This window comes from Aethina tumida, chromosome 3 (assembly GCF_024364675.1).
Source record: "Aethina tumida isolate Nest 87 chromosome 3, icAetTumi1.1, whole genome shotgun sequence".
NCBI classification, from domain to species: domain Eukaryota; kingdom Metazoa; phylum Arthropoda; class Insecta; order Coleoptera; family Nitidulidae; genus Aethina; species Aethina tumida.
This window is the reverse complement of record NC_065437.1, coordinates 10726936-10752018: the sequence shown is the minus strand read 5'-3', so window position 1 is coordinate 10752018 and position 25083 is coordinate 10726936. Positions and strand designations below refer to the sequence as shown.

The 25083-nt window shown below is 32.1% G+C and overlaps 4 protein-coding genes across 8 annotated transcripts; 2 read left to right on the top strand and 2 right to left on the bottom strand.

Moving 5' to 3' along the window:
• The first annotated feature begins 1982 nt into the window (after positions 1–1982).
• On the top strand, positions 1983–17797 carry LOC109598484 (2-oxoisovalerate dehydrogenase subunit alpha, mitochondrial). 2 transcript variants are annotated; one of them, XM_020014394.2, is made up of 5 exons: positions 1983–2109; positions 2435–2849; positions 2898–3138; positions 3191–3649; positions 3702–3854. In XM_020014394.2, exons 1-5 carry the CDS (start codon positions 2053–2055, stop codon positions 3775–3777), a joined length of 1248 nt encoding a protein of 415 aa, XP_019869953.2. In that variant the 5' UTR covers positions 1983–2052; the 3' UTR covers positions 3778–3854. The 2 variants fall into 2 exon arrangements, with proteins under 2 accessions (XP_019869953.2, XP_049820083.1); XM_049964126.1 differs by lacking the exons at positions 3191–3649; positions 3702–3854 and adding an exon at positions 17284–17797.
• Positions 3839–7413, bottom strand: LOC109598516 (angiotensin-converting enzyme). 3 transcript variants are annotated; one of them, XM_020014426.2, is made up of 9 exons: positions 7352–7413; positions 5961–6143; positions 5703–5864; positions 5544–5652; positions 5346–5489; positions 4825–5293; positions 4303–4770; positions 4109–4249; positions 3839–4053 (listed from the first exon to the last, which is right to left on the bottom strand). In XM_020014426.2, exons 1-9 carry the CDS (start codon positions 7373–7375, stop codon positions 3900–3902), a joined length of 1854 nt encoding a protein of 617 aa, XP_019869985.2. In that variant the 5' UTR covers positions 7376–7413; the 3' UTR covers positions 3839–3899. The 3 variants fall into 3 exon arrangements, with proteins under 3 accessions (XP_019869985.2, XP_019869986.2, XP_019869988.2); XM_020014427.2 differs by lacking the exon at positions 7352–7413 and adding an exon at positions 6898–7253; XM_020014429.2 differs by lacking the exon at positions 7352–7413 and adding an exon at positions 6898–7253 and having other exon boundaries at positions 5961–6137.
• LOC109598517 (26S proteasome non-ATPase regulatory subunit 5) lies at positions 7756–9625 on the top strand. Its single transcript, XM_020014430.2, has 6 exons — positions 7756–7952; positions 8006–8393; positions 8442–8694; positions 8751–8939; positions 8995–9288; positions 9345–9625. The coding sequence occupies exons 1-6, from the start codon at positions 7771–7773 to the stop codon at positions 9539–9541; spliced, it is 1503 nt and encodes a 500-aa protein (XP_019869989.2). The 5' UTR covers positions 7756–7770; the 3' UTR covers positions 9542–9625.
• On the bottom strand, positions 9677–24237 carry LOC109598515 (nose resistant to fluoxetine protein 6). Of its 2 annotated transcripts, XM_020014424.2 has the most exons (13): positions 23836–24237; positions 14776–14897; positions 12449–12613; positions 12221–12396; positions 11983–12134; positions 11785–11898; positions 11516–11686; positions 11236–11461; positions 11016–11181; positions 10874–10953; positions 10591–10816; positions 10364–10538; positions 9677–10310 (listed from the first exon to the last, which is right to left on the bottom strand). In XM_020014424.2, the coding sequence occupies exons 1-13, from the start codon at positions 24188–24190 to the stop codon at positions 10018–10020; spliced, it is 2421 nt and encodes an 806-aa protein (XP_019869983.2). In that variant the 5' UTR covers positions 24191–24237; the 3' UTR covers positions 9677–10017. The 2 variants fall into 2 exon arrangements, with proteins under 2 accessions (XP_019869983.2, XP_019869984.2); XM_020014425.2 differs by lacking the exon at positions 11785–11898.
• Between the last annotated feature and the right edge of the window lie 846 nt (positions 24238–25083).

The following is a 25083-nucleotide window of genomic DNA, read 5'->3' as shown; positions in this document are numbered from 1 at the left end:
ATTATTTACCTTTACATTAGCAACAGGTGTTTAGTTAAGTTAGAAAAAAATCTATTTACCCTCAATTGATAATTAATATCGTTTATTACATGTCTGTCATCTATTTCCATCATTTCCCAAATCTCACACATTATAATATGTAGATAATAAAGTACATGACTTACAGAGAAAGAAAATATTACAGCTGTAAGAGGGGCATATACAATTATAAAAGAAAGTAATACAAATCTTATGATTAAACAGAAGAACAGGTTTGCAATTAATTTTTCTAAAGTAAACAATTAATAACCATATCTTCAATTTACCATCACAATGAATATAAGGCCACCAAAGGCCCCCATTGTACATTTAACGGCTAGTTTTAAATATTTCTTTGGATTTATTTTTTGATGAAAATGTCTGGCAATCTCTTCCATTCCTTCTATAAATTTATCAAATTCATTTGTAAAATATCCCACAATATAGAAGCAACTAAAAGTGGAAAATGCCTACACAACCTTTGAATGGTGTTGTTAATAATATTAATGTAAATACTACTCATATGAAGCAAAAGAGTGGTGGCTACAACAATTTTTGTTTGATAAAATATACCTTTTTTTTTTTTTTTTTTTCTGGGGACAGAGAGGGGAAAGTGTAAACCCCCCTCCGGGCACCGATCCGGAGATCATAACCAATTGGAAACCATATGTGCTAGCACATATGGGGGAAAGGGCGTGTATATACAAACACGGGTGAAGTTGAACCAGAAGACGGGACTGACAAAGATGCCAGCCCCCTGTCAACTGGTTCCCGGAAGAACAAGCCCAATCTGAGGAAGGTCCTAGAACCTCCCTGGGTAAGGATTGGGCTTGCAGTTGATCCGTCGGCCTCCCGCCACCACTGGCTTGTGGAGCGGGACTGCCCGAGAGATAAAATATACCTGTACATAATTCTATAATAGCAATTAGTCCGCAGTACAAAACAAGTGGAGTACGAATAAAATCAAATGTTTCTTTGTACAAAGTAGTAACAGCTTTATCTTTAAAAATCGTATGTTACTTTAATCGACATTAAATATTAACTAGACGCACCTTCGTCGTCAATTCGATCTGTTAAAGCATAAAAACAGATTTTGCCTCCAACCAATATGCCTCTTAGAGTCTCATTAAGGCTTCTGCGCTTTTCGATATTTGTTTCTGAATTCATCTTGATTTAAATCATATACAACAATTTTATAGTATAATACTTTTAATGTTATTTATTTAAAGTAAACACTATTGAGATTGAAGAGTAAATACAAAAACTACCATCTAGTATCAGAAATGGATTGGCGTTTAAATTTATTGATTATGCAGAAGGTCTGAAAAATCCCATTACTTATTGCAATTATCTCTAATAAGATTATTAATAATTCAGAAATTATTTGTTGAAATTAAACATTTAATTATGAGATTGCTTTCATTTTTTTAAAGCATCTATTTATTTCTATTAGCATGGTTATACATATTTTTAAAATTATTTGAAAATCTCATCTTCAAGTGTATATTAAAAACAAATTAATGCCTACAAGAAAAATATTAATAAATTTATAATTTTATATTTTTAATTAATTAAATTAAACATTTAATTATGGGATTATTTTCATTTTTTTGAAAACTGCATTTATTTCTATTAACAAAGTCTTATATATTTTTATTTATCTATTTATATTAATTATTATTTTATAGTCATTATAATATGATTAAAAATTATAATAATTTTTATTGTGCGTTTTATCTGAATAAACCGTAACTTCCAAGATTAATTTAGTATCAAATCAATAAAATAATTATTATATTAAAAAAAGTATAACTTATTGTTAATAACCAACATTTAAAAATATATTATGAAAGTGTTGATAAATAATATCTTCTCTTATCTCATAATAACATAGCTAAAGATATTTATGAGTTTCACAATTACCCATTCAATTCGTATAAATTACATAGTCAAGCAAATGAATTAACACACAGTTGCCGTGTTGATAATAAGATTTAAATAAAAGTCAGTGTTTAATTGTTAAGTAGTATAAAAATGGCACTTGCAAGGACCAAACAATTGTTCTCTTTACGAAATGCACTCAGGCAACAGGTATGTAAAAATTAGAATAACAATAATTATTGGTAAATATAAAATGTTAATGAAAAGTAGGTTATATGTAAATTGGGAAATATTTACAGTTGACCAGTGTCGCGCAACGAATATTTGCTTTGATTGATCTATTTCAAAACATTTGTTCTAATTGTACATGTGGATGTTAAGGCTGTTGACCATAGTCATGTTGGATTTTTTATGTTAAAGTGGTTAAATTTATTTAAAATAATTTATAATCATAATATAATAAGTACATATAACATACATAGTATACAGTGTGTATTTTATAACATTCGAGTAAGGCTTCATAAATATTTTTAAGATCTCATTTTCTACTGAGCCCTTATTTCCTGGCGCCAAAACAACATGGACAGAAACTCTCGAATTCGCCGAAAAAACAAAACCAATTCCAGTTTATCGAGTAATGGACCGGCAAGGCAACGTTATACACGAAAAAGAGGATCCAAAGCTTCCCCAAAACACCATCTTAAAAATGTACAAAGACATGACACTTTTAAATGTGATGGACAAAATCTTATACGAGTCTCAGAGGCAAGGGCGAATATCATTTTATATGACCAACTACGGAGAAGAAGCTTCTCACATCGGAAGTGCCGCTGCTCTAGATAACCAAGATGTGGTCTATGGGCAATACAGGGAAGCTGGTGTGTTACTTTGGAGAGGGTTTACTTTGCAGCAGTTTGTCGATCAATGTTACGGAAATGTGGATGATGCGGGTATGTGTGCGACTAATTTTCGTTTGTTTTTCATCATGTTTTATTTAGGGAAGGGTCGACAGATGCCGGTGCATTATGGGTGCAAGGAGTTGAATTTTATTACCATTTCCAGCCCTCTGGCCACTCAACTGCCGCAGGCTGTTGGTGCCGCTTATGCACTCAAAGGAAAGAATCGTGTGGTTATTTGCTACTTTGGTGACGGGGCTGCCTCTGAAGGGGATGCCCATGCAGCCTTTAACTTCGCTGCCACCCTCGAATGTCCTGTTATCCTGTTTTGCAGAAACAATGGGCATGTTATGTAATTTAATTATTGTAAACGGTTACATGAACTTGATTTTCAGATATGCCATTTCTACCCCGGTTCAAGAACAGTATCGTGGCGATGGAATTGCTGCCCGAGGGCCTGCTTATGGAATTAACACTCTCAGAGTTGACGGAAATGATGTCTTTGCTGTTTATAATGCGACTAAAAAAGCTAAGGAATACGCTATTAAAGAGAGCAAACCGGTTGTTATTGAGGCGATGACGTATAGAGTTGGTGATCACTCCACATCAGATGATAGCTCTGCCTACAGATCCACTGAAGAAGTGCAGACTTGGATAAATAACGATTATCCGACAAATAAATTGAGGTATTACTTAGAACAAAAGGGTTTGTGGAACGATGATCAGGAGAAACAATGGTTGGCGCAAGCAAGGAAAGATGTGCTGACTGCTTTCAATGCGGGGGAAAAGAAATTGAAACCTAATTGGTCTGAGATGTTTGAGGATGTTTACAAATTTATGACACCAGATTTAAAGTATACTTTTCAATATTTTATATCTATTTGTATTTTTAATGTGTGATTTTAGGTCTCAGTTGGAGGAAATGAAAGCTCACGTGGAGAAATACAAAGAACACTATCCGGTTGATAAATTTGTTAAGTAAAACTTGTAAATAAATTTCCTTTGTTTTATTTTTATATGGGTATTTGAAAAAATATAAAATAAAAAAATTAAATATTTTTTACTAAAAGTGTATAAGTACAAATGAAAATTGCTTGCACAAAATTAGGCTGTGATAGGTTTGGAATTTTCCTCTTTCAGATATTGGTATAAGGGTTCAAAATACTCCATCAAAGGACCAGCGTTAAGTTTGTCTTCACCGGTCATAACTTTCAGTACTTCGCTCCAATGCACACTTGAACCCAAAGATAAACCGTCTCTGTAAATGCATATTGATTAAATAAATGTATAATACTTATAATTTTTTTGTATACCTCAATTTTTGACCAGCTGCAACAGAGTTGTAAAAATCACATTCATGTAAAGGAACAGATTTGTTTTCAGGATTATATTCTCCTGCTGCTATACACAAGCTCTTATAGAATTGGAATTGCAAAATGTGAGCCACAAAATATCTAAAAAGGAAATAATAAATATTTAATCTAGTGCCGCAACAAAAATAACTTACGCTATATATTGTGAATCACCGGCAACATGGAACTTCGCACCGGGATCAAAGTCCTCTTCGGACCTTGGTACTGGTGCCTTGAGCTTCTGATACTTGTTCCTCAGCTTCCACCAGTGCGAGTTCCATTGATCTTGAGGAACCGACCCGCTGAACACGTCCCACCTCCACTTATCAATCAGAAGTCCGAATGGCAAGAAAGCTACTTTATCCAAGGCCTTCGTCATCAGTGCGTTCAAATCGCTTTCCTTGTTGCTGGTGTAATTCTGCAGTAAGTTGATTTTGGACAAATGTTTTGGGGTGGAAACTGACAAAGAAATTGTATCTCCAACAGCTTCATGGAAACCTGGGTTGGCCCCCTCCCTGAATGTTATTGGTTGTTTTTTATACAATTGGAAGTACTCGATGTGGCCCATTTCGTGATGAATTACAAGGAAGCTCTCCAAATTAACGTCCGTGCACATTTTTACCCTAAAAACATAAATGTGAGCTGATGTGACCTAAAAGGAGTTGGAGTTTACACACCTGTAAGTCTCGCCATCACAGAAGTCCCAAGCGCTGGCGTGGCACAAGACTTCTCTACCATCGGTGGGTTTTTCAATCATGGCTCCTTTGGACGTGTCATAACATCTTTCGTTGGAAATCAAGTTGAGCGATTTGAAAAAACCGTTGGCGGACTCGAACATCTTCAAAGCGTCGTAACCCTGTTGTTTGAAGGCCTCATCGACGTCCAGGGCGCTGGCGTTAGGATAAGGAAGCACCAATTCGGCGATGTTACCCCAAGTTTGTCCCCACATGTTGCCGAAGAGCTGTGCGGGAAGGAGACCGTCTGAGTCGTCCAGTTTATCTCCGTAGCGTGCCTTCAGCTTACGACCCACGAATTTGTGGAGTTCCGTGTACAGAGGTTCTACTTGAGACCACAATTCGTCCACGTGTTTTACAAAATCTTCGTCTTCGTAATCGTCCCTCCATAAAGCACCAGCATCGCTGAAGTCTGAAAAGTAATTTTCAGTATTTTATAAATTAATGGTCAACTTAATGATTACTGTTAGCTCGAGCAGCTTCGTTCGATAGTTCCACATAAGTTTTATAGGTGTTTCTCATTTTTTTCCCAGAGGCGTCCCTCCAAGCTTTCCATACGTACGTTAATTCGTCATAATTTCTTGACTTACTCAATATCTGTTCCATTCCTATAAGTAAATTTGAAGCTATAGAAACGAATTAATCTGCAGACATAAACTAACCTGGTTCCAGATTCAAACCTTCTTTGTCTAAATCACACTTTTGCTTATCGAATGGACATATTTTTGCTGTACTATATGTAGAAGTCATACTGTTTATTGCATTGGTCAACTAAAAAAATTCTTGGTTAATTTAAGTTTTTTAATGAGTTGTCTTCTTACTTCTTCTAACTTTTTGGGTTCAAGAATTTCAGCCCCCAAAATCACCAGTTTTTTAAGTTTTCTGCGCAGAACTGGATCCTTGTAATCATTAGGGTTCACACCTTTAAAATGGTCCTCCCATATTTTTTTACTTTTTACTGCTTGTTCCAAAGTTGTATTTAACTAAAATTGTTTGTAAATAACATAAATCAGAAGGTTACAGTGAATTACAAAAGTACATTATATATTGAGTAAAATCGTACTAGTTTGGATACCTACAACTATTTGCTCTTTAAGTTTGTTCTTGATATCGGTGTTGAAAGCAAATGTGGCATCATTAATTTTGTAACAGGCCGACGTCATCTCTTTTTCGTACGTTGTCGCCAAGTAGTTCTTCATCTCTTCTTCGCTGAGGTGGCATTCTGCTCCCAAAAATAGGACTGCCACCAACAAAAACTGCACCTGCCAAGAAGAGTATTGCAAATCGAATCAAATATTCTGATTAGGAAACAAGATATTTTCGCTTTCACTTCAGCTGGTTCATTGAGAGTTCCATAAATGATAAATTGTCAACATGCACCTTTGTTCATTTGCAACAAAACGACACGGTTACGTGAAAGTGCTGAATAAGTCACCACAATTATTTGTTTATAATAAGCCGGTCTATTTACGCGTTTAATGATGCAAAGCTGGTTAATTCGCATTGATAATGTCATATACATCCTTGGATTAGATGTTTGACCGCGGTTAAGGAAACTGTACGTTTTATGAATTCTAATCATGTCCTTATTAGATGGTCAATTAATTATGAAATCGATTTTGGTTTGTGCTAAAAAATTATCTGATCAAATAACGGACACAAGAGTGGAATTTTTGTTAAAACCAATAAAATAACTAACGGTATTTTATGTAAATGGTGTATCTAATCATCAAATGTATGAAAAACTTCTTTAATATATTTTGCAAAGATTGTTTTTATCATCAGTTCTTCATAGAATTTTTTTATTTTTTAAAGAATTATAAGAAAAAATATGAAATGTACAACAAAATACGATCAAATTTTAAATTATTTAATGACACAGTTTGTGTATCAAGTAAACAAGTTTTAAAACAATCATAAAACTTTAATATATTACAATTAACAGCTCAATCATCAATAAATTGCGAACATTTGTTTGTAATTAATTAATTTATGTAGACAAAAAATTGTACTCACACACAGCAGCATGGTTGGCCAATAACTGAGTTCGATTTAGAATTGATGTGGTACCACCAAGAACCACCGGACAACTAACATAAGCAACTTTATGGGATTAAATAAATAGTTTGTGTATATTCGTCCAGCTGAAACGCATATTTCTCGGGGCTATTCAATCACATGATCGACCATTAATTATGATCTCGGGTCAGAAAAAACAATGCTGTGGGAAATGTTATTGATATTAAGTTTTTTATATATAAATAATTTTCTAAAATTAGTTTAAATTTTAGTTTTCAAAATCAATTACATGACGAAATTTTCTTCCGGGTTCTACTGATAAAATAAATTTAAGTGTTACTTGACCCACAGTAATTATTTAATGAAATGATGAAGTGTGTGCATTTTGTCAAAGTGACGTTATTTAAAAGAGTTTAACAGAATGTTTTCAATACTATTGTTTTATACTCACAAAAAATTGCCTTTGAACCCACATACCGGCACAAATTGTTTTACATAAAAATAACACACTATCTAATGTCAGAAAGGTCAATAATTATATTATCATGTGTAATGTTATCTACAATGTATTTTATAATTGCTAATATTTAGGTAACGTATATTTTAGTTATGATAAAATTCAAATAAACTTAAATAAAATTTCAAAGTGATTTAAATGATGTTTCATTAAGTTTATTAGATATAATAGTTTTAATAAGCATATTTATAATCTTATGTTGTTTGTAAAATTTTACATTTGTTATGGAAAGAATTTAATTTACGTCGTTTATTTTCGCTCCCCCCTGTATATGTATTTCCCCCGTAACCAAAAAATTGGTAACTTTCAAATGTTTTCAACAACAGGTTGGCAATTGTGAATGCAAATTTAAAATGGCTTCCCGCGAAGAGTGGTGTGCTGAAAAATTGTCAAAGCTTCTAAACGAAGAATTGAGAATTTCGACGCTGTGCGAAATTAAAAACCACCTGACGTCGGTGCCACAGGAGGAGGCCGCCATAACTGCCAATATTTTACAACTTCCCCTGGTTTTCGACTGTCTTAATGATTCCAATACGTATGTTAACCTCAAAGTTGCTGTGTCAAGTAAACATTATTTGCACTTTTCAGGGAGCAAGTCGATTTGGCTTGTGAAGTGCTGACGTTATGTATGAACAATTTAAATCTAGGGGAAAGCACGAACAAATATGGGGTGTCACTTGAACGGGCCTTAATTCATCCTTATCCTTCTGTTAAACTTATGTCTCTTACAGAAATTGAACGAAGTTTAAATGATGACAGTGTTGTTAATGAGTTGTGTCAGAGAAACTCTCTTGTGATTAATATTGCCAGATGTATTGGTGGAGAAGACTTGGCTGTTGCCAATAAGGCAACCATTATTTTAAAAAAGATCTCTGAGAGTAAAATGGGCATGCAACTCCTGGTTTCCAATGATCTGTTAACTGTATTTCATGAAGTAATGACAACTAGTGAGGTTATTAGATTAAGGGTTTATGAAGTAAGTTTTATTAACTTTCATATAAAATAGTGAATGATGATTTTTTAGTTAATCATTGATATTTCTAAAGAATCTGAGGAAAATTTTGCTCTCTTGTTGACAACTGGTTTGGTGTCGCAAATTCTGGATGAATTAAATAACAATGACATTTTATTGAGAATGAACATCTTGGGACTCTTAACTCAATTGGGATTAAGTAGACATGGTTACACCTTTTTGGAGACCAGCGGGGTTTTAAATAAAATGTTCCTCATGTTTGAGGACAGTGAAGATCCTATTACTGTTCAGCTATGTGAACCTGGTAATAAAGTTATGTTTATTTTGTCATAAACATCCATTTTTCAAATACCATTTCAGGTATTTTGAAATTTTTTGGTCACATGGCTCATTTCAGACCCATCGAGGTTTTGTCTAAATATCCTAAATTATTTGATAGATTGTTTATGAATCTTGAGAGTAGTGACTTAACAATTGTTGCTGTAACTTTGGAAACTTTGGGTCACATTGGTGAACCAAATGAGGGTAAAATTGCCTTAGACTCAACAGGTAAATTAATTTAAAAAAAATCAGTTCTACTGGTTTTTTAATGAGTTAATTGCAGGCAATAAAATGCAGTATGCGGTAAAAATTATAAGTAAACTTCTTCCATCGCTTCCCACTGAAATAAGAATCAAAGCTTTAAACTGTTTCGAAAAACTTTTGCATGTAGAGGAGTACAGAAATGAAGTCTCTAGTATAGCTAGAAAGTGGTACAATTTGTTTGGGGATAAACCTATGGATCTCATTCTACGTTATGCGAAAAATCCGTTTCCTGACATAAGACTGGCTGGTTTTGGCGTTTTAAAAGCTGTATCTGAACATTATTGGGGCCAAGCAGACATTAAAAATACCATAGGTAACATTTAACCTAGGAGTTGTTCAATTTGAAATAAGATTTTATACTAATTTCAGGCCTAGTTGAATTTTTACTGGATAGAACTTCAGAAAACTCAAAGGAAGGTAAAGAAATTAAATTCGAAATAATTAAAATTTTGTCAAACAGTGAAGTCCTTGAGGAACCTGTTCTTAAAAGATTTAAACAATATGTTATTGAGGGACCTTTCTTTGTGCATGGTGTAACTGAAGTGGAGGTTGTGAGGAATGAATGATTAGTATTTTTTAAGTATATTTATATATTTTTGCATTTGTATTTAATTATTGCATTTAAGTTATAATAAATTAATAAAAATGAATTTTTTCGTTTTATATCATACAGTTTAGTAAAGGTAAAAATAATTGATACATTTATTATTATATATTTTATTTACACAACAATAATCTACTTAATTGTACAGAATTAAAATAAATACATTTGCGGCAAGCATTTTTAATAAATAGGTACATAAAACTAGTCTTGGTACCATTTCCTGTTGTATTTTGTGTTTTGAAATTGTCACGGATATTCGATTAAAGCTTATACATTTCTACATAGAGAAATCGCTTCTAAACAATACTTAATGATATCACTCAATTAATGACTACGATTGTTCGCATGATCGTCGTAAAAAATCGCTCCTAAATTACATAACTCATACAAACAACCTAACATAAATATATACAAAAAATGTCTATTTAGCAACTTGGTTCAAGTTGCCGCCGTTCTAGGTTCGTTCTTTTTATTAGCTACGATTTTGGATAGAATTCTAAGCATCGAAACTACGGGCGCCTCGAAAGCCAACGAAACGAAGAACGCAAGAGCGTAAGATGCCACAGCTTGTCCCAGAAAGATTATGAACGTTACTATGAATCCTAGATGCATGGGGCTGTCTGTGCTCATCACCATTAATCTGATAACGATTGGGTGGATGAGGTAGGCGCAGTAAGTAACCCTGCTGAACGGGTACAGAATCGTAGACGACAGAACTTTGTTGGCGATTCCTGAAACAAACAATATTAGAAGGTGGTTCGTAAGTGCGAGCTTTGAAACGAACCTCCATGCCCAGTTACGCAAGCAACGACAATCCATGCCAGACTGAGAGCCCAGGCTGAGTGACTTAGGGAGCTGTACGCAGCTCCGGTGATGGGGTGCAAATTAACTTCGTACAGTCCATAAACTAGTGACAGAAGTACAGCAATTGAAGCACTCCATCCCACTATTATTGTTAACTAAAAATAAACGGTTTGAATTGTTGATAAGTTTATAACTTGATTGATTTACTTTTGACATCCTGATCCGGCAATCCTTTTTGAACAACAGCCAACCGCAGCACATTCCAATAAGATACGGTCCCAGTCTGGTCCAAGGTTTGTCATAAATTTTATCGAAAAGGGCCAAAGGATCATCGGAGCCAGGTATATGGCTGTGACTGTAGGCTATGTATCCTGTAGTGATCCAAGAACTTGCCATGAATATAATCAGCAAAGCTGCTGCGCTTTTGAAATGGCTAAAACGGGAAGGTGAAGGATTATTGAATTGAAGATTTTTTTGTGGGTATGCTTACTTGGCCGCAACTATGAGCATCACAGCTCCAATTATGTAAAATTGAGTGTCGTCTGATAAGTACCAACTCCATAACATACACTAAGAACAATATAATTATTAACAAATCTTAAAAAAATAGTAACTGTTGTTTGGGTTATTACCATTTCTTCAACAGGGAACAATGTGTTGATGTATAAAATATTCCTCCACCAATATTTGGGGCAGTTTTCATGATCAAATGCGGGGACTTCAAAGACAGAATTGTAATGGAACCACTTCATCGACACTTCTACTAAACCAACGGAAAATAAATAAGGTGCAGTCAATCTGGAAAATAAAACCCATTAAGATATATATATTTTTTTAAATTCTGTTTATTACCTAGCAAATCTGTAGAAGATGAGCCCAAGGAAATGTAGAAGTCCTGCAACAAATCCGCTGCGTCCATTCGTTAGAGGATCAAGTTTTCCTTTGGCGTTACTTCGAAAGTACAAGAAAGAGACTAGAAGTCCACTTGTGAAGAAGAAAGTATCCACACTAAACGTGCCATTTAATATCGTTTGGAACAGAAATTCTTTTTGTACCACCTTCCTGTACTCCATGTTATCTGTAAACAATCAATAAGTAGTACTTTTAATCATACAGATTTAAATTAAATTACCTGAATATTTAAAGGCAACGATGCAAGTGTGACCCAAAATTACCCAAGCCATACTTATCGATTTCAAACCGTGGATCACCGGTATTGTATCACTTCCAACAGTTTTGTCACAAATTGTTTTTATGTTTGCTCTCAGTGAAAATGATAGAAGAGTCTCCCTGAAAATTAGCCCTGAAACATAAACACAATTAGAAGACATCACAAATAAGTTTAATTCTAGATGAAAAAGCTGCATAAGGTGAATACAAATGCAAAAGAAATATATTTACTCAAAAGTGGCTCTCTACGTTTAGGTGGTGAACGGCCAATGTTCACTTCCAGCGAGGTTGGTAAGCTGCTGTTAATATTATTATTGTTATTTACAACATAAATTCCGCATTTACCTACAAATGAGATGAAATGAATGCTACTTTAAGCCACACATTAATTTTGTTAAAGTGATGATGAACGTATGGAAGTCACTGTACCATTTTTGCCTTTTCCATCGGGCATCAGATCTAAGTTTGTGGTGTAATTCGAACAGTTTTTGGCTAGCATTCTTTTTTCCTTTAGCCTTTGAATGTAATAGTCGTAACCTGTACCTATTATCAGCATTATGATCACCAGAGTTGTTACTCCACTGCAAACAAAGTTATAATAAATTTTGTATTAAAAAAAAAACTGAAAGTAAGGCCAAAGTGGTTACAAATCAGTATTTACGTTTACCATAATATTTGAAAAGTTGTGTCCCTCCCAATGTCGTATCTGTTATGTTGGGATCTTACAGCTTCTACGTCTACATTGATTTTCTTGGATGTGGCCGAAACTCGTTCCACCAGCTTCCCTATGTCGTCGTCAGTGCACATGTAAGGCATGCACAGTCCCAAGTGTAAAATTCGTTCCTGAAAATTACATAAAATAAACCGTTGCCAAATTATTTCGCGTTTATATTACTTCAGTGGTGAAACTGGAGTTCAAATGGAGCCGCAGCCTGAAAAGTGTAACAGGAAACGGCGGCACCGATGAATATGTAATCGGTCCCGGTTTGTAACCAACTGCCTGGCTTGGACTGAACGTTTTCGTTTTCGGTTCTGCATCTCTTCGGTCTCGAGAGGAATTCTGAAACAATTTCACGTTATTGTGGAAACCGGTAGAAGGAAGTTCTGCATGTGTGGATTTTGATTTCTTAATCTCGAAAGAGCGATTGTGTCAAGTGAATTTAGCAAACTCAAATCACAGTTAATTACACAGCATTTGTTCGTGATAAAAGGTTGTATGCAATTCGTGTTGCCCAATCGTGCATCGTTTATCCCGGAAATGCCATAATGCAATTTGCGAGTTCAATACTGAAGAAATAACTTTCTATTTCTTTGGACTTGTTGTTTATTAATTTTTATTTTCATTGATATTGTTTCAGTGTGTTGGATTTAAATGTAACATGAATAACTTAGTGAAGGTTAATACAATTTATTGTAATGCAATTGAAAGGTTTGCAGGAATAGAATGTCCCTCAATTAAAATTCGATTAGTTTTATGCACTTATTTCAATTGCGATTATAATAACAGGTAATAATTCACTGCATAAAAATAGAATAGTCACTTTTACTTTATATAAAAAAATTAAAACATGTTGATTGGTTATTGAGGTAACAATGAAACAAACAATACTTCATTTTAAATTCAATAATTATAAAATATTTTTATGTGATGATGTCGGACCCAATGTTGTCTATGACGCTCGGGCATGTGACGACCTCAATTTTAATAAAAAATTAATTTTTTTTATCGTGTAACTTTATCCAGGTGTATACGATATTTTTCAACCAATTTACACATTCATAAAGTTCTTAATAACCATTAACTTAATTTGAAACACTTTCCAAAATAAACGGGTCTTAATAAACTTTTGTGTAACCATACTGTGTTTTCTTAGTATATATTGATTGATTTATTAAAAGTTTATAGAGAATAGAAAAATGAATTGGTTTGAAATTTTTTTAGCAATATTAGAATTACTTTTCTAACTTATTTGGAACAAAATTGCCTTACCAGTTTGGCTGGGACATTATTTTTAAATTTTTAAATTTCATAAGTAATTATAAATAAAATGGTTATACTATGTTCTATACCTAAACCCAATAATTTTTGAATTATTAATTAATTTCAAAAAATTTTGATAGATTTATGGTCCAACTAAAATGACTGTAAAATCACCAATTTTGATGTGGGAAAGTTTATTTTTGGCATACACGTTTACTAAGGACCATCCTATAAGGAACCATTATTAGTACTCTCAAAATTTATACAGGGTGTTCTTTAATTGCGTTTAATGTTCTGCATCTTAGAAGATCAATAAATTAGATATTATCAATGGAACACCCTGTATATTTTTAGATTTTTATATTTCATATGTAATTGTAAATAATATGGTTATACTATGTCCTACACCTAAACCCAATAGTTTTTGAGTTATTAATTAATTTCAAAAAATTTTGAGATTTATGGTCCAACTAAAATGTCTCTAAAGTCATCAATTTTGATGCTGGAAATTTTATTTTTGGCATACACGTTAACCAAGAACCATCTTATAAGGAGCTATTATTAGAACTCTCAAATTTTATACGGGATTTTCGTTTATTACGTCTATTTTTTTTAATCCTAAAATATCAATAAATAAAATCAGTGGAACATCCTGTATATTTTATCTTATATGTAATTTCAAATAAAAAGTTTATACCCTGTTCAACACGCAATTCTAATAGTTTCTGAGTTATTTTCCTCCAAAATTCTTGACAGATTGATTGTCTAACTAAAATTATATGTAAAACCACTAATTTTGATGTTGCAAAGTTAATTTTAGGCATAAACGTTAACTAAAAACCAATTCCATAAAGATCAATTAGTACCAAATTTATAAAAATTTCAAGCCAATACGTTTTCCCGTTCTTCATAAACTTCTTATGAATAACTTACGTATATCACCCTATATCATTCGGGGAAGGTAATCATCAGCAGTTATAATTTTTATCTTTGTCCAGTCAATTCATAATTATATAATTCTGTTATTTTAATCAATTAACATCAAATTGCCATATTTTCACATACAGTTCATACAGTTTCTAAAAATGTATTTCCAGGAATAAATATTTGAACAAAAAATGAATTTTAAAAATTCTATTTACACATTCGTATTTACTGACGGTTCCTTACCCTTTAAAACAAATTTACTTAAGTCGAAACCTTGAATTCGAAGGCCAAAACCCAATTCACAAATTTCTTACCTTAGAACTGACTACAATGTTGTATCTTTTGGGTGTGATGTTGTCGCAGAGACTTTGTGAACCAAGCCAGAAATGGTTGCCCCAGAACCAACCGTTGGAGTATCTTCCACTTGCGTCGTCCACTGAAAATTAACAATAAACTTTAAAACTTCAATCTAAGTAAACATCGTTCTATAGAACTACAAAGCTTATTTGAAATTTAGGTCAGACGAATACCATTGAAAACGAATCGGACTTTCTTCTTGGCAGGTACCGTTTGCCAGCAACGTAATTTAAGTAACAGTTATGTCATCGTGTTCGTTCATTCACTTTCATTAATCGCCTTTATGTCTCGAATATTGTTGTCCTCGATTTTTCTAAGACATCTCCGATGTTCTATGTTTCGAAGAATATGTTAATTAGTTAGTTTTCGTGTCAAGTTTATTGGTATTTATCTCTTGTAAATAATCAAAATCTAACTAATAAACATCAATACATACATTGATGTGATTAAAAAATATATATGTTATATGTTGGTTAATAATTTGGAGGTTTTAATTAACTGGGGGCGCATAAATGTTACATACCCATATTAGAAAGCTGCATTGTTGTACGGTGACAAAGCAAATTTAATTTGTGAATGATAATTGAAAAAATAAAAGACATCATGACTGGATATGTTAAAGTATTTCATCATTCTATACTATTTAACTTAAATCACGAAAAATGAACATTTAAACATATTAATGTATAAGTAATTAAGTTGTACAAAACAGGAATGTTGACCATATAATTATAATTTACGTTTTATTGTTGCCATTGATTATTGTAGTAATAAAATGTTAATCATCCACCCAAGTTACAAAATTTGATAGTGATTTGCAAGACAATGGCCCATTAAAACCGCAGTATTTATTAAAATCATTTATTTAAACTGATTATCCTCAAGTGCGTGGTAAAACAAGACTGATCTGTTGCACAATTTACAATATTATACAAAACTTTTACTTTGGGTTTCTATACACACTTGATAAATTTTAGAGGACCCGCTTTCTTCAGATTGACAAAGATGTTTGTCAATCATATTCGGATATGCGTTTCCTTCTATGAATTTATTTTTAGTAAATTATTCAAGTTGTCACATTTCAACAAGAATCTTCAACATTTAATTTATTATGTGTTACAAAAGAGAAACACTTTTACCTCAAATCATTTCATACATTGTATATAAATTGTAATTTTATAAACGGTCGTTCTCTAATTTGTATGTGCCGAAGGCAAATTACTTCACATTAAATAATAACATTATGATATTAAGAGAGTCGATTATAATTGAATAATGCGGTGTTTTGCCACATTTTCCAAGAAGAATGAGTTTTTGACTTGTAACGGGTTTTCATTTAAGAATATTCTTACTTTCGAGCCAGGGAAGCGTGAACGCATGTTACCAAACAGCGCAATACTTTCTTTTAATTATAGAATCGACGATAATTAATAAACAAAACAAGATAATGCGCAAGAAAAAGTGGATCATAACCGTAGTCACAATGGAATCGCAATCATGCATGTTTAAATGTTCAATGTTTGTGACCAACGGCGAGAATAATGAAAAGAATTTCGCTTTCAAATTATATTTGTGTATGTAAACTGTTAATTGTTAGATTAAGGCGGTAAACCGTGTCCAATTTATTTTTTATAGTATTTGTTGTAGTAAGTGAATAGAGAAATATTTCATTGATCATAATCTGTAATTATAATTTAATTAATTAAAATTTTACCATTGTTTATTTATTTAAATTCTTTTATTATTTGTTAGTTGAACTATATTTTGGATATTTTTGTTATACAGGGTGTGTCCCTTAACTGATGGGTCGTAGTTTAATATTGTACCAAGTGATCAAACTCCTTCTTCAGTCATCGTTGGTGATTTCTAATGAATTCCAGTAGTTAGGAGTGGTACACACTTTACTGTGTTTTGACTAAGTGACAATTAACCATTAATATGTTATTTAACAATTCAATTAAAATTTTTGCATTATTATTCCTTTTAAAATATGAAATTGAAGATTATTTATGAAAACATTAACATCACCTGACACGTCAAAGATGACATTGCCTGAAGATTTCTTGAAAACACCCTCTTAAAAATGTACCAAGACCTAGACAATCAAGTTGGGGTATAAATACAACATAGAGATACAAAGTAGGTAAATTACTTTCGAGAGCAGCAGATTGTGGAGTAATGGACCGATAAGGCAACATTATGGGTGCAAGGAGTTGAATTTTATTACCATTTCCAGCCCTCTGGCCACTCAACTGCCGCAGGTTGTTGGTGCCGCTTATGCACTCAAAGGAAAGAATCGTGTGGTTATTTGCTACTTTTTTGACGGGGCTGCTTCTGAAGGGGATGCCCATGCGGCCTTTAACTTCGCTACCACCCTCGAATGTCCTGTTATCCTGTTTTGCAGAAACAATGGGCGTGTTATTTATTTTAAATGTTGTAAACGGTTACTTGAACTTGATTTTCAGATATGCCATTTCTACCCCGGTTCAAGAACAGTATCGTGGCGATGGAATTGCTGCCCGAGGGCCTGCTTATGGAATTAACATACTCAGAGTTGACGGAAATGATGTCTTTGCAGTTTATAATGCGACCAAAAAAGCTAAGGAATACGCTATTAAAGAGAGCAAACCGGTTGTTATTGAGGAGATGACTTATAGAGTTGGTGATCACTCCTCATCAGATGATAGCTCAGCCTACAGATCCACTGGAGAAGTGCAGACTTGGATAATTAAAGATTATCCGACAAATAAATTGAGGTATAACTTAGAACAATGGGGGTTGTGGAACGATGAGCAGGAGAAACAATGGTTGACGCAAGCAAGGAAAGATGTGCTGACTGCTTTCAATGCGGGGGAAAAGAAATTGAAACCTAATTGGTCTGAGATGTTTGAGAATGTTTACAAATTTATGACACGAGACTTAAAGTACACTTTTAAATATTTTATATTTATGTATTTTTAATATATTTTTAGGTCTCACTTGGAGGAAATGAAAGCTCACGTATAGAAATACAAAGAACATTATCCGGTTGATAAATTTGTTAAATGAAACTTGTAAATAAATTTCTTTTGTTTAATTATTGTGATTTGTTTTATTTTTATGTGGTTATTTGAAAAAATATAAAATTACTGTACAAAATTAGACTGTGGTAGGAATTTTTCTGTTTCAAATATTTGTATAAGGGTTCAAAATATTCAATTAAAGAACCAGTGTTCAGATTGTCCTTGACTGCCTCTGAGTTTAGGTTTACAAGGTTTTTAAATCGGGTCTAGGATGGTTTTGAGATGAACTTTGACTGTTAGGTAGACCTTCATTCCACACACACACGCATCTTTAAATTTGTGATAAATAAATATTGAGTTGAAAGAAATTAAGAAATATGAATCTTGTCCCATTAATCATTGTTTGAATACGATGTTGGTGTTACAATATTAAGATGTAAATATTAATAATAAATTCAATTTAAAATTCTAACTAGGATAAGACATTGAAATTTATTCTTGTAATCGTGTATATTTTGAGTTTCAAATATTTGTATAAGGGTTCAAAATATTCAATCAAAGATCCGGCGTTAAGTTTATCTTCACTGGTTACAACTCCAATATTGATGTTTGTAAATGTTTATAAATTTATATATCCATGTATTTTTGATGAATGAGATTTTGGATCTAAGTTGATAAATTTCTTAAGAGAATCTTGTAAATTAATTTAATTTGTTAATTGTGTACAAATCTGCAAAATTATACAGTTATTAAATATTGATATTTTCTACATCAATTGAAAGGTACTTTACTGGAACGGCGTGATTGGTAAAACTGAAGTAACAGTATTATTAAAAAAACATACGTGCAAAATTTCACGAAACCGATTGAGAAATCACAATGATACAACAAAAATTCCTACACGATTTGTAACATATTATTAATAATATCCAATAACAAACCAACTTGCAAAATAAACAGAGCAATTTCAATTAAAAATCGAGTTTAATTAATCAGTTACGAAATCAAAATCGAATAAGGTCGTGGAAATCGACGCGTCGTGTTTCCGGCCTCCGTCCAAATTCCATTTTCGTCTGTTTCCCAAGAATTAATTCGCCGGTCCGGTGTCTGGCCCGTTCACAATCGAGTTGTAGTTTTTTTATGTAGAAAGCGTCCATTTCTAATCTGCCGAGAAGTGCGTAAGAAAGTGTTTTACATAAAATCATTGCGCAATGATAACATCCAAATTAGCGTTACGTAAAATTGATGGGTCCATTATCTGTGCCGTGTTTTGATATTCGTTTACGTTGATTTCGTGTTGTCTTTTGTTATGTGGACGATGGAGGCTAATAATGCAATAGCTGGCCTAAGATTAAAACTTTACACTAGCTGAGTGTCAGGAAAGGAGTCGGAAGACATTTAAGGAAGTATTTTAGCAGAGCCGCCACGTAAAGGTTTGATTTCAAGTGTTCATGGTGAAAAGTAATTGGTATCAAACTGCAACGCACGAATGAACATCGCAATTCCGGAAGGATAATAAAACCAGTAAACTTTTTCCTAATTGCATCTGCACGATTAGATGATCGTGCTAATTATGTAGCACATCCTGTTATATCTTAGTTAATATAGTTATTTAGACAGTCCCATCTACACAAAGAGTACAAAAAAAACTCTTGAGCAGATTGCTCAAAATTGAAATTCAAGCTTTCATTTTCAAGGTTAATTTTCGACATAATACACAAAGTAGTCGGAAGTGTTTAGTTAATAACTCTAATGTATTTAGAAACGCCAATTAAACCTGAACAGAGTAATTACATATAAAATTACTTAATCCTCGCATTATTGTCTTTTTGTCTTGTCAGATTCTGCAACACTAGTTTTCAGATATTTTTTCTTTTAATAAGGAGAAAGTGACCGAAGGCGCATTAAAACCAAAATAAAAACCTATCTCAAACATTTATTGCGATTTTTACTCGGAACACCGGAAGTACATGTTAAACAATGTTTAATGTTTACAATATGATCTGTAAGCAATGAAAGTGACAAGGAAATGTGTACTTTCTATAATTATTTCATTGTACTCAGTACGCGTTATGTATGGTTTTATGAAAGTATATAATTTTGCTGTGGCCGGCCCGTCATCAGATCGGTGTGACTGATACCGGTGCATTTAGTTTTGCATTTTCAATTTCTCTGTCTTATTGGTTATTACTATTCAATTGCCCAATTTGATGCTTTGGATGGTGACAAGGAATTTTCGTGTAGATAGATTTTCCTTGACTGTCAAAGGATTTAGATTTACAAGGTTAAAATCGGGTCTGGGATGGTTTTCAGATGAACTTTGATTGTTTGGTGGACCTTCGTTCCACACACACACATTTTTAAATTTGTGATAAATAAATATTGAGTTGAAAGAAATTGTTAAGTAATATGTATCTTGTCCCATTAATCATTGTTTGAATTTGAATAAATACAAATAAAATACGATGTTGGTGTTACAATATTACGACATTAAGTCGTAAATATTAATAATAAATTCAATCTATAATTTTGACAAGCAAAAGACATTGAAATTTATTCGTTTATATTTTGAGTTTTCCTTGGGTATAAGTTAAACGAAGAAAACTGTTTGGTTTAAGCAAATAACAAATACGTAGTCTTACTATTTTTGTAGATTGTATTATAGAATTTTAATTTTAAAAATTATAAGTACCACTAACAATTCAGGAGTAATTGAGATAATAAAACTCTCTTCAGTTGTGTAAATGTTAACCTGCAATATTTATTATTGGCAGGAATAGAGAATTTTTTAGCAAATAATAAGCACAGAATAGATTTTTTTTTGGAAATTTATCTGACACGTAGAATGAATGAAATTAATTTTAATTTTAAAAATTATAAGTGCAACTAACAATTCAGGAGTATTTGAGACAATAAAACTCTCCTCAGTTGTGTAAATGTTAAACTGCAATATTTATTTTTGACAAAAATAGAGAATTTTTTAGCAAATAATATGCAAAGAATATATATTTTTTTGGACATTTATCTGACACGTAGAATGAATCACTTACATGTTAACTTTGTAACTACTTACTTAGCCACATTTTAGGACTGAATAGAGAATATTTTTCAAATGAGGCGTCACAAGACCACCCTCATTAAAATAATAGTTGATAGGGCTCAAATGGTACTGAGGAATTTGATAAAATTTAATCAAGTTAGGTTGTTAAGTTAAATTAAGTTTTCTAAATTATCTTAACTAATACATTTAAAAAACCCTTCTTGTCTCATAATTGTTTTTATTTTTGACTCAACATCATTACGTGAATAGCAAGGTATTCAAGTTTTTGTTTAATAAGTAAATAATTGAGTTATTGCGAGAGGAATATGATAATATTAATTAGAAGTTTATGAAGAACAGAAACAGGTATTGATTTGAAGTTTTTATAGGAATTATATCTTGATTTGTAATTTATTTTGAATAAAGATTTATTTTCGGTTTTCAACAGAACAACAATTTTTTCAGTAAATTTCCAATTTCAATTTTGATGGTAGAAAGTTCATTTTTGGCATACATGCCAACCTATAACTATCCTGTAAGGAGCAGTTACTAGTAGTCGTAAGTTTTATACAGGGTGTTCTTTATTTATGTTTAATTTTGTATATCTTAAATCATCAATAACTTTTTTAATTTCAATGGGACACCATGTATATTTTACTATAATTAAGATGATTATTAAAAAACCTTTCGATATATAAACATTCCCTATATGTAAAACGAACGTTCAAATAATAACTCAAAAACCATTGGATTTAGATATAGGACATGTTATAACCATTTTATTTGAAATTACGTATATAGAATAGTCCTTAGTTAACGTGTATGTCAAAAATTAACTTTCCAGCATCAGAATTTTGGTTACTTTAAAAACATTTTAGTTGGACCATCAATCTGTCAAAACTTTTGGAAAAAAATTAATAACTCAAAAACCATTGGGTTTAGGTGTAGGACATGGTATAACCATTTTATTTGAAATTAAATGAATAATACAAAAATCTAAAAATATACAGGGTGTTCCATTGATAATAACAATTTTATTGATATTTTAAGATATAGAAAACTAGTCGTAATTAACGAATATCCTATTTAAAATTTGTGGATATTAATAATGGCTCCTTATAGAATGGTCCTTGAATAACGTGAATGCCAAATATTATCTTTTCAGCATTAGAATTGACGACTTTACAAATATTTTAGTTGGACTATCAATCTGTCAAAATTTTTGGATAAAAATTAATAACTCAAAAACCATCGCGTTTAGGTGTAGGACATGGTATACCCATTTTATTTGAAATTACATGTAAAATGTTAAAATCTAAAAATATATAATATATATTATTTGCAAATAAATGTAGAATTTGAAAGTCAGAAAATATGTAGTCTTTCATTGAAAATAATCAAGTTGAACTCACATCTGGCGAAATGGAAATGAATTATTGTTCAAAACAAATTTATAATTGACTAAAGTCAGGTTATAATTATTATAAAAATCAATACTTCCATAAACTTCTAATAAATAAAATGGGTGAATCACTTTATATATAATACATAAATCTCTGTTAAAAATGTACTTTTCATTATATTTTATGTATGTTTTTATGTACAATGAAGACAATAAAATAAAAGTATCCTAATTAATTTTGATGAATGTCTTTAATTTCTTTAATTTATAAATATTGAATCCACAGATTTCCATCATCATAAAAGAATAATAATTATTGTGCAATAAATTTACCGTTAAATAATTTAATTTAAAAGTCCAATTTCCTTCATCATACAATTTCATACATTTTTAAACTGCTGATCTTGGAGAAAGTATTATAATGTCGCTTATGACTTGAGAATCTTAATAAACAACTTAAATTATATAATCCGTAGTTATTTTATTCATTTATAAGCCACATTTGTGATAATTTCTACATATTTTGTTATAATCTTAAGGAACTTCTAAATAATCACACACTCTAGATGCATTACAGCTCATGAAACATTAAAATAACAATCTGTAAACTAAAATACACACATATCTGTGCCATAACACAGAATTGCTTTTATTTGCTCATACATACTGACATTACAACAAGTTACATAACAAGGAAAACAATGCCAGACAGATACACACTCTTGGACGCTACAAGACTTCCTGCTGCACTCCGGGCCGGTTGTAAAAAGTTTCGAGGGTATATCGGGCAACAAATTTGTTACTAGGTCAGCCGAATTATTGTATTCGAACCATGAATTAGTTTAGACTAATTCGTAAACATATTCATGGTAAATTCGGCGCTATAAATTTCACCTTCTAATTTGGCATCTAATCGGGATCTCTTTTATGACTGTTCGAAAGCCTTTGTGTGTAAAATAATTTAAGTAAAAATGGTTGTTGCGGCGTTTCACAATTACGAAAATCGTAAGAGGACTGTCGAATGTAACGGCAACTTAAGTAAAGATCTAATTTGCGTATTTATTCAAATAGAAACTTGTAATTAGCATAATTAAAGAAATTCGCTAGTATAACTAATATATTGTTTCCTGAAACGCATTGAAAATTAATTTGAATCTTGAATTTTGTTATACTTTCTTGAATTTTCTTACTTTTAATGTTGAAATCTTATTATAATCTTACAGGATGTTCAAGTTGTAAGATAATATATTGATATTTTTGTTTATTTTCTTGAGTACCTTTAAATATTAATAGGAAGTAACTATTTAAGCAATAAATAGATGTTATTACTTCTTCAAAATTAATGTTAACTACATATTTTAAATGTTAAAATTTTATTACAATCTTTTAAAATGTTAAATAAAAAAGTAATAATATTATTTTATGATTATTTTAGCTTTTAGTATATTATTTGTGCTCTTCTACTTTATGACTTTCCTTTATTAATAACTCAAGTAACTAATACTTATTTTTGCTCCTTCACTTCGAATTTTTAATATAATTTTTTCTTTTAATTCAGATTTGAATAACTTACTTTTGAGTGCCCAATTCTCCGTTCTGCGCAACCCCTCCAAATACAACTCAACATCTCTCTTGCAGCCGAAAGAGAGGGTAGTTTTCACCCCGTCCCAGTTGGCCGCCAACAATTCGGTATTGTAAAAATCCAACACTCTGGACAAACTCGCGGTAACCGTCTGCGTCGTCGTCCTCTCGCCACTGACACTGACATTCACCGAGGGTAGTTTGTACTTCGGCTCCACCGTCGACCCTTCCCTGTACTCCATCTCCCTCAACTCCCGGTCCAACTGCTCGTACACGTTCTCGGTGGTGGAGTTCGCGTACACGCATATCGTGTAGATCAGAACGAAGATCGCCCTCGGAAGGAACATCGTTGCTTTTCCTTCGTCCGTGCCGATTAACCGCGCGCAAGTTCAAGTATAACTGTTATGTGATGTAGGTACCATTTGCGAATGCGTGTGGCACCCGTTGGTGCCGTTCCCTCCAACTTTCTCTCTCTACCGTTTTCGGTTTTCTTGCCATTTCTCGAGTCGAAAACGCAGCCCCACCTGCGATCATTTGTTCGGCGCATCCGCCAAAATTTTGCTTCGGTTGTACGGTGGTGGCCAAGAAAATGGGACAAAATTTAAAATCAAACATTTTGTAAGGCATTTCATAAAAGGATTTAATTCAAATTTTGTCCAGTCATTTGATTTGGTTGGCTAAAGAATAGCTCATTAAAATATATTTATATTTTAAGACACTATTTAATCTTAATAGTAAGAATTTATTTTTACTAAGATTTATATTATTTTATTAAATAAATTTATTTTCATCTAAAAGAAAGAAACATTGCTGTCCAGAGAATAAGAGGATAATAATTAATATGAAACATCAAGGTCTAAAAATTGCTAACAATTATTATTTACAAATATGAAAGAACACTCAACTGAAAATAAAATAAGAAATTGTCCTCGAAACAACTCCTTTTATTTATTGACGAATTGAAAGAATCAGTAAATGACATCGGTTCTTGTTTTCTAGATATTTAAAAAATGAATTAATTAAGTAATACAATGTCAGTGTGTCTAGTAGAACAAATAGACGTGGATTCAGGAGTAATTGAGATAATAAAACTGTCTTTAGTTGTGTAAATGTTGACCTGTAATATTTATTTTTGACAGGAATAGAGAATTTTTTAGTAAATAATAAGCACTGAATAAATTTTTTTTGGAAATTTATCTGACACGTAGAATGAATCGCTTATAACTCTGTAACAACTTAG

Coding starts and splice junctions, on each gene's coding strand:
- LOC109598515 (XM_020014424.2), bottom strand. CDS start 24,190: ATGTTCCTTCCGAGGGCGATCTTCGTTCTGATCTACACGATATGCGTG. Junction 11,899..11,982: donor CGATGGAAAAGGCAAAAATG/GTACAGTGACTT, acceptor TCTCATTTGTAG/GTAAATGCGGAATTTATGTT. Junction 10,311..10,363: donor TTGCGTAACTGGGCATGGAG/GTTCGTTTCAAA, acceptor TGTTTGTTTCAG/GAATCGCCAACAAAGTTCTG.
- LOC109598517 (XM_020014430.2), top strand. CDS start 7,771: ATGGCTTCCCGCGAAGAGTGGTGTGCTGAAAAATTGTCAAAGCTTCTA. Junction 8,394..8,441: donor TTAGATTAAGGGTTTATGAA/GTAAGTTTTATT, acceptor ATGATTTTTTAG/TTAATCATTGATATTTCTAA. Junction 8,940..8,994: donor AATTGCCTTAGACTCAACAG/GTAAATTAATTT, acceptor AGTTAATTGCAG/GCAATAAAATGCAGTATGCG.
- LOC109598516 (XM_020014426.2), bottom strand. CDS start 7,375: ATGTGGGTTCAAAGGCAATTTTTT. Junction 5,294..5,345: donor CGAAGCTGCTCGAGCTAACA/GTAATCATTAAG, acceptor ATTACTTTTCAG/ACTTCAGCGATGCTGGTGCT. Junction 4,054..4,108: donor GCAGCTGGTCAAAAATTGAG/GTATACAAAAAA, acceptor ATGCATTTACAG/AGACGGTTTATCTTTGGGTT.
- LOC109598484 (XM_020014394.2), top strand. CDS start 2,053: ATGGCACTTGCAAGGACCAAACAATTGTTCTCTTTACGAAATGCACTC. Junction 3,139..3,190: donor CTGTTTTGCAGAAACAATGG/GCATGTTATGTA, acceptor CTTGATTTTCAG/ATATGCCATTTCTACCCCGG. Junction 3,650..3,701: donor TTTATGACACCAGATTTAAA/GTATACTTTTCA, acceptor GTGTGATTTTAG/GTCTCAGTTGGAGGAAATGA.